The sequence below is a fragment of the Stegodyphus dumicola genome, chromosome 1 (assembly GCF_044657685.1).
Source record: "Stegodyphus dumicola isolate Sdum_Otavi_A_Nest chromosome 1, ASM4465768v1".
Classification (NCBI taxonomy): Eukaryota; Metazoa; Arthropoda; class Arachnida; order Araneae; family Eresidae; genus Stegodyphus; species Stegodyphus dumicola.
Window position 1 is genome coordinate 82,048,298 of NC_140768.1, and position 18,506 is coordinate 82,066,803.

Sequence of the window (18,506 nt, forward strand, 5' to 3'; positions counted from 1 at the left end):
ATAACTGAGATCCTACTACAAAGTTAAATGAAACTTCATATTTTTGGGTGTAGGTTTATTATGCAGCTACCATTTATTATCATACTAATACAACTAATTTTAAGTGGCATTACTTTTAACTAACTATTTAAATATCCTTTAAATTTCCTTTAATTAATGATATATTTGGGGTATCACACACCCTAAGGCAATTTTCAGAAAAAACTCCTTCCCATTACACAACAAACAGATAACAAAACCAGTTTGTTTTATCTTTTTGGCTAAACGTCTTTTGTTCTAGAGAGAAATACTTTTATTTTATCCATCTATTCAACAGAGTGTGCTCTAGGCGACAATTGGGAAGGCTTAAGCTCTTATGTAACTTTAAAAAGAATCAATAATTCGGTTCTTTAAACAGACAGCAATCACTAAAGCCCATGGGAATCTTTACAAGAACTGTTTGCCCTGAAGAACTTTCATTCTAGAATTTTAGTTTTAGCCAAAGATTTCGGTTTAAGAATGTATGCACTCAGTATTACCGACTTTAATGAAAATTTTCTAGTGTTAAGGAATCTTTTTAAGAAGTAAAGGATAAAATATCTCCCTTTCCAGTTAAGTTAAATTCTAATTAAAGAAGAAATAACAGTTGTTCTTCACAATGCAGTGGAATCTAATGTCTATTTAGAAGAGCGAATTTTAAAACAAGATCCGATTTAATATACATCTGTGGTCGCAAAATTTGTTACGTCAGAGCAAGACACATATTGTACACTTTATTTCTTTTAATTTATATAAATGCTTTCAAATCTAAAAAGCGGTAATTAAAATTAATTATTAATAAACTATAGAATAGATGTAAATTCAGGAAATTTATAATTACTTCATGTAAATAATCGTAGTACTCTTATAAGCGTTTATTTATTAGTGCTATTAGTTTATAGTGTTTATCACTATAGTCGGAAGTGTGCTATTGATTATTAAACAATTTCTTGATAAGCTACATGTTCTAGTTCTGCACACTCATTGTTTATGGATGACATACAATCTGTGAAATGACGTTTCCAAAACTCGAATTATATATATATATATTTAATTTTATGTTAAAATGATTTTCATGATTTACATATCTTTGTTTAACGAAAAAATAACTATGTTTAACGATAACAAATTTCAGGATATTATTGCTTAGAGTCTAAATAATAAAATTCTGAAATGTTTGGTTTTTCTGCTCTGCCCGAAGGATGTAAACTTTACACAATCGGATCGAGTGGAAAAAGGACTTTTAGATGACATATATTTGAAATTTACCGAATTTATGATTTGTTGGCAAACCATTAAAAAATCGCACAATTTTGTTGCGCCCAGAATTTGCTTAAGGTATCTGTCATTATATGTCATGCTATTTTTCTTGTTTCAGTTAGCAGTTCTTCAATATTGACTTTACTCATGTATTTATTTATCACCTTTTCCATGTTAAAAAAGAATTACTTGAAAAAATATTCAGTTTATTATAAAAGTCTTCTGCCATTTGTTAAATACTATTTCTTTTCCTCAGTTTTTCGCAGATAGATTTTTCACTTATTATTAATTTCATATTATTAATGCAAAAGATGATACAGTTTAAGGACTGAGTAGCGTTTAAAATAGTTTGAAACGAAAATTTGAAGTCCTATTGAAAAGTTTTCCCATTTTATATGTTTACATACATTTTTCTAAACATTTCATCTTAATTGAATTTTCTTAATTTTGCTGTGAAATGTGACACCTAAAATATAATAACTGAATTGCACTGTCAAAAACAAAAGCCATTAAATTTATTAATTTTTTTTCAAACGCGCTCCCTTACTGATGAATTTTGCGAAGTGAATTATTTAATATCTTGTCTCCTTTAAACTAGCTGATAAATTACATTTCTTCACATAAAATTCATAATTAATTGTTAAAAAAATAATTTTCCAAGTTACAAGTCAAATAACAATTTTTCATCGAAATGAGTGTTATTTTTAGCATTATGGCGATCTCTTCCTTAAAATATAAAGACTTACGGTATTTTAAACAACTACTGGATGAACATAATTTTTTCTTAGCTGTAAGCGATGAATTTAATCTGTTATTTAAAGCACTACTATTCTAACTACAATAAAAATTACAATTCTTCGTATTCGTAACAGAGTGATATTGTAATTAAATCGCGCTTATAAGATTACATATGCCTGAAAGAGAAAACGTAGTGGAAAAAATTGAATATTTACTTAGAAGAAGGTAAAAAGTATGACTAGTAGTTTTGGTAGTATAAACTAGTATCAAACAGTACTAGTATCAAACAAATGTTAAGCGAATTGCAGAGCTACAAAGTATTAAGAAGGTTTTAAAGCGAACTCTTTCATTAAATCAGAACATAAATGCACAATCCGTGCTTACAGATCACTAATTTGCATTCTAAACTAATTTGCATTCCGGTAGGGAAACGAAACGGTGAAGTGAAAGTAAAGATTTAAATCACAATAACTGATTAAATTAACTTAAAGAAACGCTATAAAGTTATAAGAACTGAAAAATGTAAAACTAAGACAAATAATGTACAAACAGTAAATACTCGCTATTTTGAGTTCATTATCTGTAAATAAAAAACATACGTGTAAATTATTTAGGTCATTTTTTAAATCGGACCTGCCCGATTTTAATAGAACTTAAATTTGGGGCTCTAAACTACCTTTTTCACAGCTTCCAAAACCTGTAAGAAATTTCCCCCCGTCGAATATGTTTTCTTTTTCTACCTTTCGGACTTTGTTCTATTTATTTTGTTATATTGTACAGTTTGCTTGCTTTTTCACTAAGAATGTTATTTCAAGATTGCATCATTTTCTTGTGGTTTTATTTCATACAACACTCGCGCAATAGCTAAATCCACGTTGTACTAGAACATATTATAAAATGCTGCATTAATTTAACTTTATATACCTAGAAAGTTTTGTGAAAATAGAATGCTGATGGTATATTTTACACCATTTAATGTTTATCGAGTTTGATACCATGAATGTTAAGTAAGCACGTCATAATATCAGATGCACATTTTGCAATGATAATTTAATATTTTATATTGCGCAGAATAAATTACTGATCATTATTAGTGTTGTTTTCGTTAAAATTAATTATGGCAACATATGGATTGAGAATATTATCTTTGACATCGAATCTCTTTTCGCCACTGTCATGAGTTTTATCGAATTTGTTAATGTCAAGTGAAGTTTAATTTACATGTAAATTTATGTTTCGTTCAAAACCATCGTGTACTAAATGTCGTGCATTGTCTTAAAATGTACTTTAGGCATTAAATATGATTTAGAAGCGTCCCGAAAATTAATGTGTGATATTCTTGATTTCACTTCTCATTTCACTGATCAAATAATTTAAAATTTTGTCACATGAAGCAAACTCGATGAAGTCAAGCTTTCAAAATTTCAGTGATTTTAATTTTACTGCTATTTTATCAAAAATGAACTTTCTGAATAAAAAAGTGTGACAATTTAATTTTTTTTGTTGGTATCTTTCAGTTCCGTTTGAAGTATCAATGATAAAGTTATATCTATATACAACCAGTGCAACGGTTATAACACAAATACAGTACATACAGAGATTCACTTTAATATTTTACACGATTGTAACAATGTTATGCATAACGTACACGACAATATTTATTTTGAAAGTGTCCTTCTTCGGTAGCAGCATTAAATATTAAATAAACAAATATAAATATTTTTAAACAGTACTTATATAATAAATTTCTTCCTTAACGGACACTCTAATCGCTGTTAGATTTGAGGAATTTACATGCTGCTTGAATTCTGGAGCAAATTAGGTTTGTAATTAGGAAAAATGTACTTTGAATATTTTATGACATATGTATGCACATAAACATTCAATCTGTGGGAGCATATTAGAACAGAGTCTAACGTGTTGCTAAATCAAATGGATTTAATTGCAAAATATGTTTAATTCGAATTTGTTTAAATTCTTTGCGTAATATGCAAACAATGTTCACGATTTGTGAAAATGCTTGTGTTTATTCTGAATCAAATTAGCAGGTTTGAAATGTTACGAGAAAAGACCTGCACCCTTAATTAAAATTTACATTTCTCTCTCAATGAAACTAAGATGCAAACGTTTTAAAATAGCAAATTTGATTTTATTGTACTTCAAAAGGTTTAGCTTGAATTCATGAAATGTTCACAACTCAAACGATTTACAATTTTAACGCAAATTTTAAGACGATTACATTTAAAGTTTGGAAACTGTAATATTTGTCTTAGAATTAGCTTCCTCTGGCAGGCATTTGTTAGCCTGCAGTTAACCATACAGAGCTGGATTTGTTTATCTTTGAGTAAATACAACATGGATTTTAATACCTAAAATTATGGTTTCCATTACCATGATATTTCCGTAGAAATGAACTCAGTAATAAAAAATAATTGTTTGATAGGTGGAAGTATAGATTCGTTTTGAACTCATAATTCGTATTCAACTATAAGGTACTTTGTCCTTTCTTTCCGCATTTCATCGTGGGGAAACTAGAAGCACGCTCGGCGCATATTCGGCAGGCCCGGAGTTCGAAACTCGACAAGGCCATTGCTAATTTCTTCAGTTTTCTTACTTGGAAGAAATTCTAAATGACTCTACAAGTGGCGTCCTAACTAAATAAAAAAATAAGAAGAAAATTGCGGGAGATAATTCGTCAAAACCAGGATTTGGCGATTGGATACCCTAATTCCTTGTCGAAAAAAAGGAGAATAGAAGGCATTTACTCCCTCTTTTCAGCACACCTTCGTGGTGTAACTCGAAGCTCGCTGGACGCGTATTCGGAAGTTTGAATCTCGGTGAGGGCATAAAACATTTTTCATGTTCCTGCATCGATATAACCTAATGAGTCCACAAGACATCAGCAACAACTTTTTCTGTGACTAACCTAAGCAAAATACTGTTTTCTGTTTACTCGCAAATTCAAGAAAAGTAAAAAGATATCATTATTGCAGCAAAAAGATAAACAAAAATAGTTTGAAAATTATACATGTAAATCCTGTTTATCTTAACGATGAAATCGGCATTTAAAATTTACTCAGAGATAAGATTTTTCTGGGATTACTGCGATTATATCCATACGAAATGAACCAGATGTTACAATCTTATTCGTGAGAGAAAAATATTAAGAAAATGTTGGACATTTAGATAGATTTTACTTCAATTCAACTTTACCTTAAAAGGTTTTATGATAATTAAGCTATTTATCTTCATATCTTGGCTGCACTTTCGCTTTAGTATTGATCAACTACAATAATAATCAAAAATTAGTTAAAGTAAAAATAAAATAAAAGTTCTTTAGCAGCAGAGTTTCTGGCAGTGTAGGCTGACTACCACTTTGTTTCGCTTCCTTGCTGGCTAAATGGAACTGCCCTGGTTAAGGTTCAGTTAGCTGCTTTCCCTTTACGAATATTTACGACCGAATCAAAGTTTAACAAGAGAAGGTGAATTTGTATTTCGTATTCAGCTTGAATTTAAATATGTGTTCTGAATTACATGGAAGTAATAGAATTTTATTTGTCAGGTCAAAAGGGCAATTTGCCCAAAAGGACTGTTAATTTCGTTTTGGCATTTTGCGTCGTTTCACGATAAGCGTTGCTTCACTTTTCAAATTGTTGCCACCAAATATTATCGCCCTGTATTTATTTAAAGAAATTAAATAAAGATGAATGTGCGTGAATGTATGTATGCTTCTCGCACTGTGGTAAAACAACGGTATCTAGAGCCATAAAAATTTGAATAACGTAATCTTCCATAGAATATGGCCGTGTAGAAGCCCTAATTTGAACTTGAAATTAATTTTATTATCAATTTCATATTTTGTAAGACTTTAACGAATTTTTGGTTAAGAAACTAAACAATTTCAAAGCGAGCAATGGTAACACTGTTCGAAAAAAAAAAAAAAAAACTATTTTTATCTCCAGCTCGCGAGACTGTGTATCAGAAATTCTAAAGTTATGCTCATTTTAAAATTATTTTGCGATATTGCTGTTGAACTGAATTTTATGGTTTGAGTACGTAGAGCATGATGTTTAATAAATAAAAGTAACTCATGAAACGTTAAAAAAACGCCTCTTTGAACGTAATTTAAAATCTGAAACATTTCAGATTTTTTGTTACATGTTTTAGTTTTTGTAATCATCCGATGATTAAAGTGTTAATAAATAGCTTTTATATTAAACCTTTACTCTGAATCGTAATTTCTATAATTAGTAGTAAGACGCAAAGGTAAGTCAGCTGTAGGTTTCTGCGATTCTTTTGAAGCCTAGGCATGCTGAGTATCAAATTATCGATCTGATCTTGGATATTACACCACTCACAAAGCAATGCTCTCCGAAGTTCTGGTAGACATGTAGGAGGAGGTTGACGGTCTGTAACTCGTCAACCAAGCATGTCCCACACGTGTTCTACTGGATTCAAGTCCGGTGAGAATACTGGCCAGTCCATACGTGTGATATCCTCCGATTGAAGGCATTCGCTTACGATGTTTGCACGGTGAGGACGGGCGTTGTCATCCATAAACACAAATTGTGCGCCCATGGCGCCCCGAAACAAACGTACATGTTGTTTCAGAATGACGTCCCGATAAATTTGGCTTGTCATGGTTCCAATTTGAACATGCAGGTCAGTTCTGGAACCCAGAATAATTCCACCCCAAACGAGCACTCCTGCACCACCGTAACGGTGTCGTTCAATGATGTTTTCTTGGTGGTAATGGGTACCTGGAGATCTCCATATGAAAGTCCGGCAAGAATCAGACTGCAAGCTAAACCTGGACTCGTTGGAAAACATCACACAAGCCCACCGTTGCGGTGTATACAATGCATGCTCTCTACTCCAGGCTAACCGCAGGCGACAGTGAGTTGCAGTAAGTGGAACGCAACTGACAGGTCTACGAGCATATAGACCAATCTGCCCTAAGCGTCTGTACACGGTCTGCGTTGAAATTGTCGTACCAGTGGCTGAAGAGAGCTGACGAGACAGGTCTGAGGCTGTGCTCCACCTGTTTCTTTTGGCAGTAACTGCCAAATACCGGTCCTCATTCGGCGTTGTAACTCTGGGACGACCCGTGCTGTAACGTCTACTCATACTACCATCATCTTGGAATCGTTGCCAAAGCCTGGAGATGACACTCTGGGCAATTCCAAGTTCGTCTGATACGTCCAGTTGGGTACGCCCACATTCCAGACGGCCGATAATTCTACCACTTAAAAAATCATCCAAATGCGTCCTTTGTGTCATTACTATTCGGTTATGGCACTGAAATGCTTATAAAGCGCCTGCGAACAATTTTACTTCTTTGCCTGATTTCCTTATATATCACTCTCTTACACTCTCGTCATTGTGACGTACCATCGGTGTCATCTGGTTACTTCCTGAAATTTGCATATGATTCTTGAAGATGTATGTAGTGATTTTACAGGTGATATATTTATTTTAGGTTTCGATTTCCGCTTGACTCCGAATTATCCTTAATTTATGAACATAAGTGTAGTTAGAGCAGTTTAAATTTATTTATTAAAAATTCAAAGTGTGTGAATAAACTGAATTCATTTCCCCCGGGTTTTAATTTAATGTTATCATTACATACAATAATTATAATTTATATATTCAATTTGATTACAAAATACAATACTTCTGCTTGCTAGATTCAGTTTTGTAAATTCGAGATTATAGAACTATTCGAAAATGGAACACAGAAATTAATTTACTTAACTTTCAAAATCTGTCTATTTTTTTAAGTGTGTATTTGATACGGTGACTTGCAGACTCATAAGGTATTATAGAAACAAGAAACATTCAGTGTCCTAGCCAGGATTCGAGCTCTGGACCTCTCGACTGCCCTCCGGACATGCTTCCAACTACACCATGAAGGCACGCGATAAGAAGGAAGAAAATGCCTTATAAACACACCGAAAATTTTACTAAGAGTGTGTAAAAGGTGGTCAACAGTAGCTAAGCTTTAAAAATTAAGATACCATAATTAGATTTAATTATATCGAAACACATTTGTTTCACTAATCTAGGATATTAAATTTGCATTAGAAGCATTTTGCCATAAAGATTTTTTTTGCTGTAGTTATTACTACGTATATACAGTTCAAAAAGCCTACGGCAGATTAAATTCTGCGCTACGAGAGGCATATATTGTACTAAAACGTTAAGAATAAATGTCACGTTTATGACAATTTCAAACTGGAGACTTCCAATCAAAGTGAACTACATTTTGATTTTAAGTAATTTCAGATTTATGAAGGCACAGTGCGCTTCAGTAAGCATCGAATAACAGGCGTTAGGTCTCTGAACAGGAGACCAATTTGGGATACGAGCATAAAAGGATGCTTAATTAGTTCGCCTGGACAACTGCCTCGAAGGTATGTGTTAATGAAATGCAAATTAAGGGTGATGAGTTCCGCCTGGAGACATAGGTTTAACGGAATAAACTACATATACCTGAAGTGATTTCGTCTCCAAAAGTGTGAGATTTGCTGCTAGAATACATATTTGTAAATTTGATGTACAATCAGCTTGCGATTTACAGACATAATACCGGTAAGGACGTCCTCAGTGAACTCAAAATTTTGGTTATTCTTGAAAGAATTGTTTTTTGTTAATTATAATAACCATATTATAACTAACAGGAAATTATTAAAGTAAACTTCCAAATAGTGGAGTCAGATTAATCTTGTTTGAGATAAACCGGGCTTTATCTTAAAACAAGTTAAGCTTGTTTATCGCACAACGCTGGAAAAAGTACAATCGCAAACCATCAGAGCAAGTCAAATTTCTACTGAACAATATTACAGGGAAAAGTAAAAATGGCGATAGACATTTATGATTTAATTTGTATGATTATAAATTTATGTAGGTACTTTGAAATACACTATGATGGATTTAAAAGTTTTGATTTTCTAAATAGAATCTAAATTTCGATTTTACTAATTACTATTGTCGTGAGTACTTGCAAAATGGAAGCTAAAAATCTTGAATAGCAATATATTTTAGATACTGACCTTTCGAATGCAAATACTATTTGACCTCGAAGAAATATAATTTCCGGAAGAAGATTATAAAAACATTCCGTTTGTATTTCAGGCATATTCTTTTAGTGATTAAAGAAACAACGACTAAGATTGCGACTTAGCTTAGCAAACCGCACTAAAATAGCAAGAATGCTATACTTCGGCTTAAAACAGCTAATCCGGTAAATCGCATTTCATACATTCGTAACAAATGGACACCTCCTGTTTATAATTATTTAGCTGCTAAAGTTTAGGATAAATATTTGAGATGCTATTCTCCTGCCAATTATCTTAGATGTACCAGAGACTGCAGGTCTTATGAATGCCTTTTGAGGAAAAAGGTAAACTGACCTGTATCTCTTGCGGAAAAGGACAATTATCAAGACCTTAATTTCAAAATAAAGTTAGACTTTCTCAGTTTTGGGAAAGACAAAAATAGTGAAGTTCTCAAGTCTAACACTTGTAAATATCTGAATGAAAACGATAGCAAAAATATGGATGCAATTCAGTTGTTTAAATTCTCAGTTACAAAGGAAAACTTTTATAGTAATACTAACCAGTTCAAATTACGGAGACATATAAATCTCAAACTAATAAACTGTAGATGTCTACAAGAGCTCTATTTATTAACTGATATCTTAGAAGGATGTGGAATTTCAAATGGTCAGTATTATTGCAAATAAAGTTCTTCGTAGTTGGGGATTTAAACAATAGAACTGTATTCATATTTTCTGCCACACAATTGCATTTATTTAGATTTCTTCCAAGGATTAGTTTTGAGAATGTCATTGTTTCCGGATATCACAACAAAAGTCTTCATAACTTCATTTTACTGACCATCAAAATACTTTAATTGCTTTCAGATGAAGATGGCTCTAGGTTTCGCCAAGGAAGCGCCGAAAACAGTTTTTACCATGCAATTATTTTGCACACATTAAGATCTGTTTGCCAGAACGATTTAGTTATAGTCAAATGCCCAAGAGTGTATATCACGTGATGAGGCTACACTCTATAGGATTAAAAACATTTCTTCTTCCCGGATACAATGTTCAAAATAATTTCAAAAGACTAATTCTTATATATAAAAAGTAAAGAAATTTTTTTACCCCATCCGATTACGGCATAGACATGCATCTTTACTGTTTCTACCGAAAATGTCTTCACAACGAGGATGTACAAATACATGCCTTCAACGAACATCCAAAAGAAATTTGTGCCCATCAGATAAGTCAGCAAGATGACTAGAAAACATGCAACCTGTAAAATAAAATCAAAATTTAGAAATATTAGCGTAGATGACATTAATAATTTATCACTAAATAAGGAAAGTATTCGAAAATGCAGTAAGTCTTCATCATTATTGTGGGAAATCATACCGTCCAATGCTGAATGAGAATTGCCCGTTATGACGTCATCAGTATAGCATCACCCAGCGCAGTAAGAATCATCCCAGACAGCGCTGAGACCTGGTCGAGAGTGGATGGCAGACGTGAGCAGACGGCTCACACGTCTTCAAGAGTTATTAACTTGATGTTATGCCTTAAAAGGACTTATCTTATGTTAATCCTGCATACCGTTAACTTCATCTTTATATACTTTTTTTATTTACTTTTATTTCTTTCTATTAAATAAACCATTTAAATATTACTTCGTGATCTCATGCTGTGAATCAAGTCAAATTCTACAAAAAAATATGGCGACCAACCGTGCGGCCTCGAATTCCAAAATGTTCGAGTAGTAGAACTGTGCTTTGAACTGTGAACTGAGTGAACTGTTGTCACAAGTTATTCGATTTATTGGATTACTCGTATAAAGTGTGGATTACCCAATTGACGACGATCATCTGTCGGGTGAGTACAAAACTTTCTTTCCAATATGAAGTTAGTAGAAATTCCAGAATTGGAAGCAGCTTTAAAGAACAGTAAAAGTTCTGAAATCAAAAGTTTGCATAAGCTTATTTTTAATACTGATGGAGATCGAAATAACCGGAAAAGATTACGTGAATTTTCTGGCTTTATATTTAAACCAGATTCTGAAGAATTTAATAAGAAAATAGATGCAGTGCAGAATAGTTTTACTTTGAATGAGTTAATTAAAATTTGCAATGTACTGTGCATAAATTCAGAAGGTTTAAAGACGGAAGTCGTAACCCGAATTGTCTCTTACCTATGTGATTTATCTGTATTATTTGAAAATGTTTTGCATGAAGAAAATAGTGATATTGAAGATGAAACTATTAATAAATTTTCTGAAGTAATGCTTGATGATAATCAAAGAGACAATCCTGGTTTTAATGAGTCTCAAGTAAATAACAGTATGCAGCTTCCAATTCAAGATCATTTTAAACCTCATCTTAGTTTTTCTGATATTGAAAGTATTGTTAATCCTTTTTCTGGTAATGCATATGAAAATGTTGATAAATGGATTGATGAATTTGAAGATGTTATAAATTCTTTAAAATTGAGTGATTTGCATAAATTAGTTTTTGCTAAAAGATCATTAAAAGGTAAAGCGAAACTATTTATTCAGAGTGAACCTAAAGTTAATGACTGGTGTAAGTTAAAAAAGCTTTTGAAATCTGAATATGGTAAAGCTTTTAATTCTGCTAAGTTGCATGAAATGTTATGTAAACGTAAATTAATGCCTAATGAATCCTTAGATGAGTATTTTTTGAAAATGAAAGAAATGTGTTCGCGAGGTAACATTGAAGATGCTTCATTAATTAAATATGTTATTGATGGTATTCCTGATTCTGTGGTTAGGAAAACTATACTATATGGTTGCGGAACAATATCTGAATTTAAACAAAGGCTTAAAATTTATGATAAGATGAGATCGGACAATGATAAGTTTAAAAATCCGAAACCGAAAGTAGACACTCAAGTTAAAGATAGAAGTAAGCTTTCGTCATCAAACCGAAATCAATCTAACGTTAATAAGGTCAAATGTTTTAATTGCCAGGAATTTGGGCATTATTCTAAGCATTGTGTAAACAAATCAAAGGGTGTAAAATGTATAAAATCTAAGAAGTTCGGGCATTATTCAACGGACTGTCCAGATCAGACCACCGAGACACAACAAGCAGCTTTATTACAACGAATTTGTGACAAGGATAGAATTAGGAAGACTGTAGAAATAAATAATCATTTAGTTAATAGTTTAGTTGACACTGGTTCAGATGTAACGATATGCAGCGTAGAGTTACACAAGCAGATTGGTTCTCCTAATTTAAATTGTAGCGATATCACGTTAAACGGAATTGAATCAAAGCAAACGTACCCTATCGGCTTTTTTATTTCTGATATTTCAATTGATAGTTTTTCACTTCGTACGAAAATTTATGTTGTTAAGTCATTATGTAATCAAATTGTATTAGGTTCGGATGTATTGAGTCAGTTTAACTTCTCTTTTACCGAGAATGGCCTTCAAATAATTTCTCATCGGAATAAAAGTAATGTAAACTTGATAACTGCTGAGTCATCTCGAAATTCTAACGTACGTTGCGTTATGGGAAATTTGAATATTGCTATCTCATTGAAGAATGCTTATGATCCTTCGCGATCGTCTGGCGTCTCTGTTAATGTAAACAAAAGTCCCGAAAGCGGAAGTAGCTCGACGTTTAATTACCTTTCACATCTGGTGAATGCTATTTCTGTCAACGAGATTGATTTATCGCATATTTCGAATGCAGAACATAAAGAAAGACTGTGTAATTTAATTAATTCTTACCAACCACGGAAAAATAGACAATCTGACTTCAAGATGCAAATAAATTTATGCGATGATATTCCTGTCTGTCAAAATAGAAGATACATGTCTTTTGCGGAACAAAAAATTGTTGACGATCAAATTAAGGAATGGTTGAAAGAGGGCATAATAAAGCCTAGCAATTCTAATTATTCGGCGCCTATTGTTTTGTGTAACAAGCGTAATAACTCGAAACGTTTATGCGTGGACTATCGGAAATTAAATAAGAAGATTATTAAAGACAAATTTCCACTACCTTTAATTCCGGAAGTACTTGATCGCTTAGAACAGTCCAAAGTCTTCACGACACTAGATTTGAAAAATGGCTTTTTCCATGTAGACATAGACGAAAATTGCACCAAATATACCGCTTTTGTAACACATAATGGTATCTACGAATTTCTTAAAGCTCCTTTTGGTTTATGTATTAGTCCAAATGTTTTTCAAAGGTACATTTATTCAGTATTTCGTGACTTGTTAAATGAAGGTGTACTAATTATTTATATGGATGATATAGTCATACCGGCTAATGATGAAGTTGAATGTTTAGATAAATTAGAAAGAGTATTCAAAACTGCTTCGGAGTATGGATTACAAATAAATTTCAAAAAGTGCCAATTCTTAAAACGTAAAATTGAATTTTTGGGACATGTAATTGAAAACGGAACGATTCGACCATCACCTTCCAAAACTGTTGCTGTTCGAAACTTTCCACAACCGCGTAACTGTAAACAACTACAAAGCTTTTTAGGACTAACGGGATATTTTCGTAAATTCATTCCTCAGTATGCTAAAATAGCTAAACCTCTTAGTGACTTACTTAGAAAAGGTATTGGTTTTAAGTTCGATTCCGAACAACAGGAAGCTTTTTGCAGATTAAAAGAAATTCTCTCTCAGGCACCTGTTCTACACATATTTAGGCAAGGATATCCATTAGAACTTCATACTGATGCTAGTAGTCAAGGCTTTGGTGCGGTATTACTCCAATTGTCTGATGATGGTAATTATCACCCAATCCAGTATATGAGTAAGAAGACTTCACCGCAGCAAGAGAAACTCTGTAGTTACGAATTAGAAGCCCTTGCAGTAATAGAAGCTCTGAAGAAATTTCGAAACTATTTGTTAGGGACTAAATTCAAAATTGTAACTGATTGTAGCGCTTTTCAGAAAACTTTAGATAAGAAAGATTTAACTCCTAAAATTGCGAGATGGGCAATGTTTATTGAAGAATTCGATTACGAAATTGTACATCGTTCAGGAAGCCAAATGAAACATGCTGATGCTTTAAGTAGAAATGCTTTAATTTTAACATCATACACATCCGATGTAACTGAGAAGATTCGGTTAGTACAACAACAGAATGAAGATGAACATGTGAAGTTAATCAAGAATTTAGTTGAGAAGGGAGAAGAAAATGGATTCTTCGTGAGAAATGATATTTTGTACAAATTTGAAAATGGTAAAGATCTTCTACTAGTGCCAGAATCCTTACAGAATGAAATCATACAGAAGGTACATAAAAAAGGTCACTTTGCTGTAGATAAAACTGTGAATGCTGTAGAGCAAGAATTCTATATTCCCAGACTGAAATGTAAAGTTGAAAAAGTAATTACTAACTGTATAGAATGTATACTGTACAACAAGAAGCAAGGAAAAGCAGAAGGATTTCTTCATCCTGTACCGAAAGAAAACGTTCCCTTGAGTACGTATCATATCGACTTTATTGGACCTCTTCCATCAACGAACAAGAGATACCAACACATTCTAACTGTTGTCGATGCTTTTACGAAATTTACTTGGTTCTATCCAGTGAAATCACCAACTACACAAGAAGTTATTTCAAAATTGAAGCAACAACAGACTGTATTTGGAAATCCAGTCAGAATCATTTCAGATCGAGGTAGTGCCTTTACATCGAAAGAATTTTCAGCTTATTGTACTGAAGAAAGAATAGAACATGTCAAAATTACTACCGGTATTCCAAGAGGTAACGGACAAATTGAGCGAATTCTTATAATTTTGATTCCTGTTTTGTCAAAATTATCACATGAAGATTCAACGAAATGGTTTAAGTATATTCCAGATTTCCAGAGAATAATCAACAGTACAACTACAAGAAGTACAAAATATTCACCGTTTGAGCTTCTCATAGGCACGAAAATGAAGGACAAAGAAGATTTGAGAATTAGTGAGATATTGAATGAAGAATATCTAAAACAATTGATACAAGAACGTGATGAAATGAGAGAAGATGCTAAAAACAACATTTTGAAGATTCAAGAAGAGAATCGAAAACAATTCAACAAGAAACGTAAGAAACCGAAACTATACAAGATTGGCGACTTGGTAGCCATTCAGAGAACTCAATATGGGACTGGTTTGAAACTACGACCTAAGTTTCATGGACCGTATAAAATCATAGCTGTTCGATTAAATGATAGATATGAAGTCGAGAAAGTAGGATGCCATGAAGGACCAAATTTGACATCTACTGCGGCTGACCATATGAAGCCATGGTCAAATTGATTTAATGCTTGTATCAGCTCAAAACCTAAGGACCTGATACTCTCTTTCTTTCTTTTTTTTATTATCTTTGCAGGTACATGATAGTGATGTCCATTCAACAGACATCGAGGACGATGCCTCTTCAGGCTGGCCGAAGCTGTGGGAAATCATACCGTCCAATGCTGAATGAGAATTGCCCGTTATGACGTCATCAGTATAGCATCACCCAGCGCAGTAAGAATCATCCCAGACAGCGCTGAGACCTGGTCGAGAGTGGATGGCAGACGTGAGCAGACGGCTCACACGTCTTCAAGAGTTATTAACTTGATGTTATGCCTTAAAAGGACTTATCTTATGTTAATCCTGCATACCGTTAACTTCATCTTTATATACTTTTTTTATTTACTTTTATTTCTTTCTATTAAATAAACCATTTAAATATTACTTCGTGATCTCATGCTGTGAATCAAGTCAAATTCTACATTATCTATGTGAAACTTCATGAATTTAATTGTAACAAAAGTTCACATGAGGAATAGTTATAAGTTTTTGATAATGAGCTCTGAAATCGATCATCCAATACTTCATATTTATAATCTCCCCATGATGCTATACATTCTGATTTTCGCTCAGCAGCTGCGAAAATTACTGTTTAAATTAAAAATGATTTATTTCAAAAATAGAATAAATTAAATTTCTAACGTTATTGCTAACATACTAACAAATATCTTCGATTTTTTAGTTTAAGCTTTCTTTTCTATTTAGCTTCTGGCAGCTGCCTTTCTTCAAGGAAACTGTTCGCATTTAAGAAAGAGGAAAATTCTGCGAAAAATCTGTAGTAAACATACTAAAAGACCGACAGACGATAGATGGTTAGATAGAAAAATATAGCAAAAGTGGAGAAATATGATGCGACAGAAAAAATAATCAATTCAGAACATATCTCCAAGCAGCGAATTTTAAAGATATGATCAAGAAATTGACTTATTTAGTTAGATATTCGATATGAAAATTATTATGCTAAACATTTTGAGAAAGAGATAATTGTTTTTAGTATTTCTTCGGCTAAGCTAATTTAAAATGTATCCATTTTACTTGCTGCCTATTTTAGCATGAGTCTGTAGTTTGAGATAAATGAAACATTTTTATGTCTGATGTTGTAATTAAGTTAACTAAATGCACTGATTTAACCAGCACAGTACTGATTTTTAAGATTCACATGGTTTTAAATAGCTACTGAATTTTAAATTAGCAGTGATCAAGATATATAGAGCACATCATTAAAATCTCTGGAACAACTATGCAAAACAATTTCTTCAAAACATTAAGAAATGTGGAAATTATCAGAAGTTACGGGGCTGAAACCGATCATAACCAAGGCGTGTTTGAGACATAGGTTCACAAGATGCGTAGCTGGGTCTATAGGTTACAGAAGAGTTCAGATTAACTTGTAACTTTGACTAATCCTGCTCATAAAAAAAGGAAAGTCTATGATTATAATCTTTGAAAGAACCTATCTAGGGTCTATATGAATGAAGATATCCTCGTTTTTTCGCCCGCAAATGCATGATTCTATAAGTGCAAATATTTTCAGACTGCTCATATTCACAATTTTCAAGTTCTACAAATGTTAGTCGTTAAAACCATGGATTCTGATGTAGAATATCAAATCGATCACAGTTCATTCGAATGTCTGCTACACAATTTTCAGAGATAGAAAGCAAGTCATCTTTTGGGGATTGTTTCCAGGAATGAACCTGAGGGATTTCTTAACATTCCCCTGGAGAAAATGGAAGATAAGATCAATATCCGTAATGCCACTAAAGAAAATGGGAAACGGAAGAATGAAAAAAATTCCGAAAGCGGAAGTCACGACATCAGTGGTTGAGGATTGTCTAGGAGGGGAGGGATTGTGAAAAATCTCCGACGGGAATAGTGATCAGAGACGGGTTACCTTTGTAATACAGATTTCATTTTGTTTGTTTATTTTGATGGATAGAATCAGAAAGCTATTTTTTATATATAATTTAAGCTACATGGAATTGAACTCGTTCTGCCATAAAAACAGACAGAAACTAATGTAGCTAATATACGAGCTTTAGGTTTTATTTTTTAAATTCTTTAGAAAAATCAAGCAGTGATGTCTACTGTGAATTAAACTGCGAAACTAAATAAGCTATTTAAGATCTGAAAATAGCATATAATGTTTAAACACTATTAAATATGTTGTAACATATATATATTTTTCTAAAATAAGAAATTTTACTATTCACTTTCCTGTTAATAGTTATTTTTGACACACCCAACTAATTCAGGATTTTGTCAAAATTAGGGTTTATTAGATAACAATACGAAGCTATGCTGCTAACCTGCTTCCGAATTTCAGTTTATAAACTTGATTGAAGATATAAACAATTAGCAGAAAAGAGCTTAAGTTTTGATATGTAGTTTAGTTAAATTTCGCAGCTCTTCTAGGTTAGCTATTCTTCCATAAGGGATATATTCCAGCATTGGTATATATCAGTGGTCGCCAAACTTATGAAGCTTCTGAGCTACCTTTCCATTTTTAAACCCTGTTATTGAGCTACCAATCAAAAGAACTACCAATGTTTTTTTGAAAAAAATGCGACATTTCTTTATTGCCTAAAGCTTCCATTACTAGTAATTATGCCATCAATTTTAATTAAACTCTGAATAACAAAAAAAAAAAAAAAAAAAAAAAATGAACTGTGCATAAGAAAGAAATTGAAGTTTAGTTAGTAATAAATAAGATATGCAATTAACATATTTTTTAATCAGACTTATTAACTTTGACGAGAAAAATGGAACTCTTTTTTTGTCATCAACGAGTTTTTTTATGTTGGGAGTGTAAGGTAGTGGCTGCCATTCGAAAACAGTTGCCTAAGTGTTCATCAGTGAAAGGCGATTTAACAAACTGTAGTTTATTTGTTATGAACAGTTTCGTAGTCTAGAAGCTTTTAATTTGTAAAATTTTGCCATTATACATCTAAATCTGGTATGAATAAACTTTTATTTGTATTGATCTTCAGTTTAAATTTCGAATTTTTTATAACAAAGGTTGATCAATTTAAGCTTCTCTAAATATTTAGTGATAATTAAGACACATTCTGCGATAATATTGGCAGAATGTTGAAATAGAATATTTTAAGAGGAATA

The 18,506-nt window shown here is 32.5% G+C and overlaps 1 protein-coding gene across 3 annotated transcripts in view; it reads right to left on the reverse strand.

Annotated features, from left to right (window-relative positions):
• LOC118195921 (diuretic hormone receptor-like) overlaps positions 1-18,506 on the reverse strand; it is a 693,583-nt gene that overhangs the window by 141,408 nt on the left and 533,669 nt on the right. For all 3 annotated transcript variants that reach the window (XM_085817027.1, XM_085817020.1, XM_085817021.1), the window contains one exon: positions 10,184-10,334. In XM_085817027.1, coding sequence (XP_085673153.1) covers positions 10,184-10,334 — 151 coding nt within the window. The remainder of the gene's footprint in view (positions 1-10,183; positions 10,335-18,506) is intronic.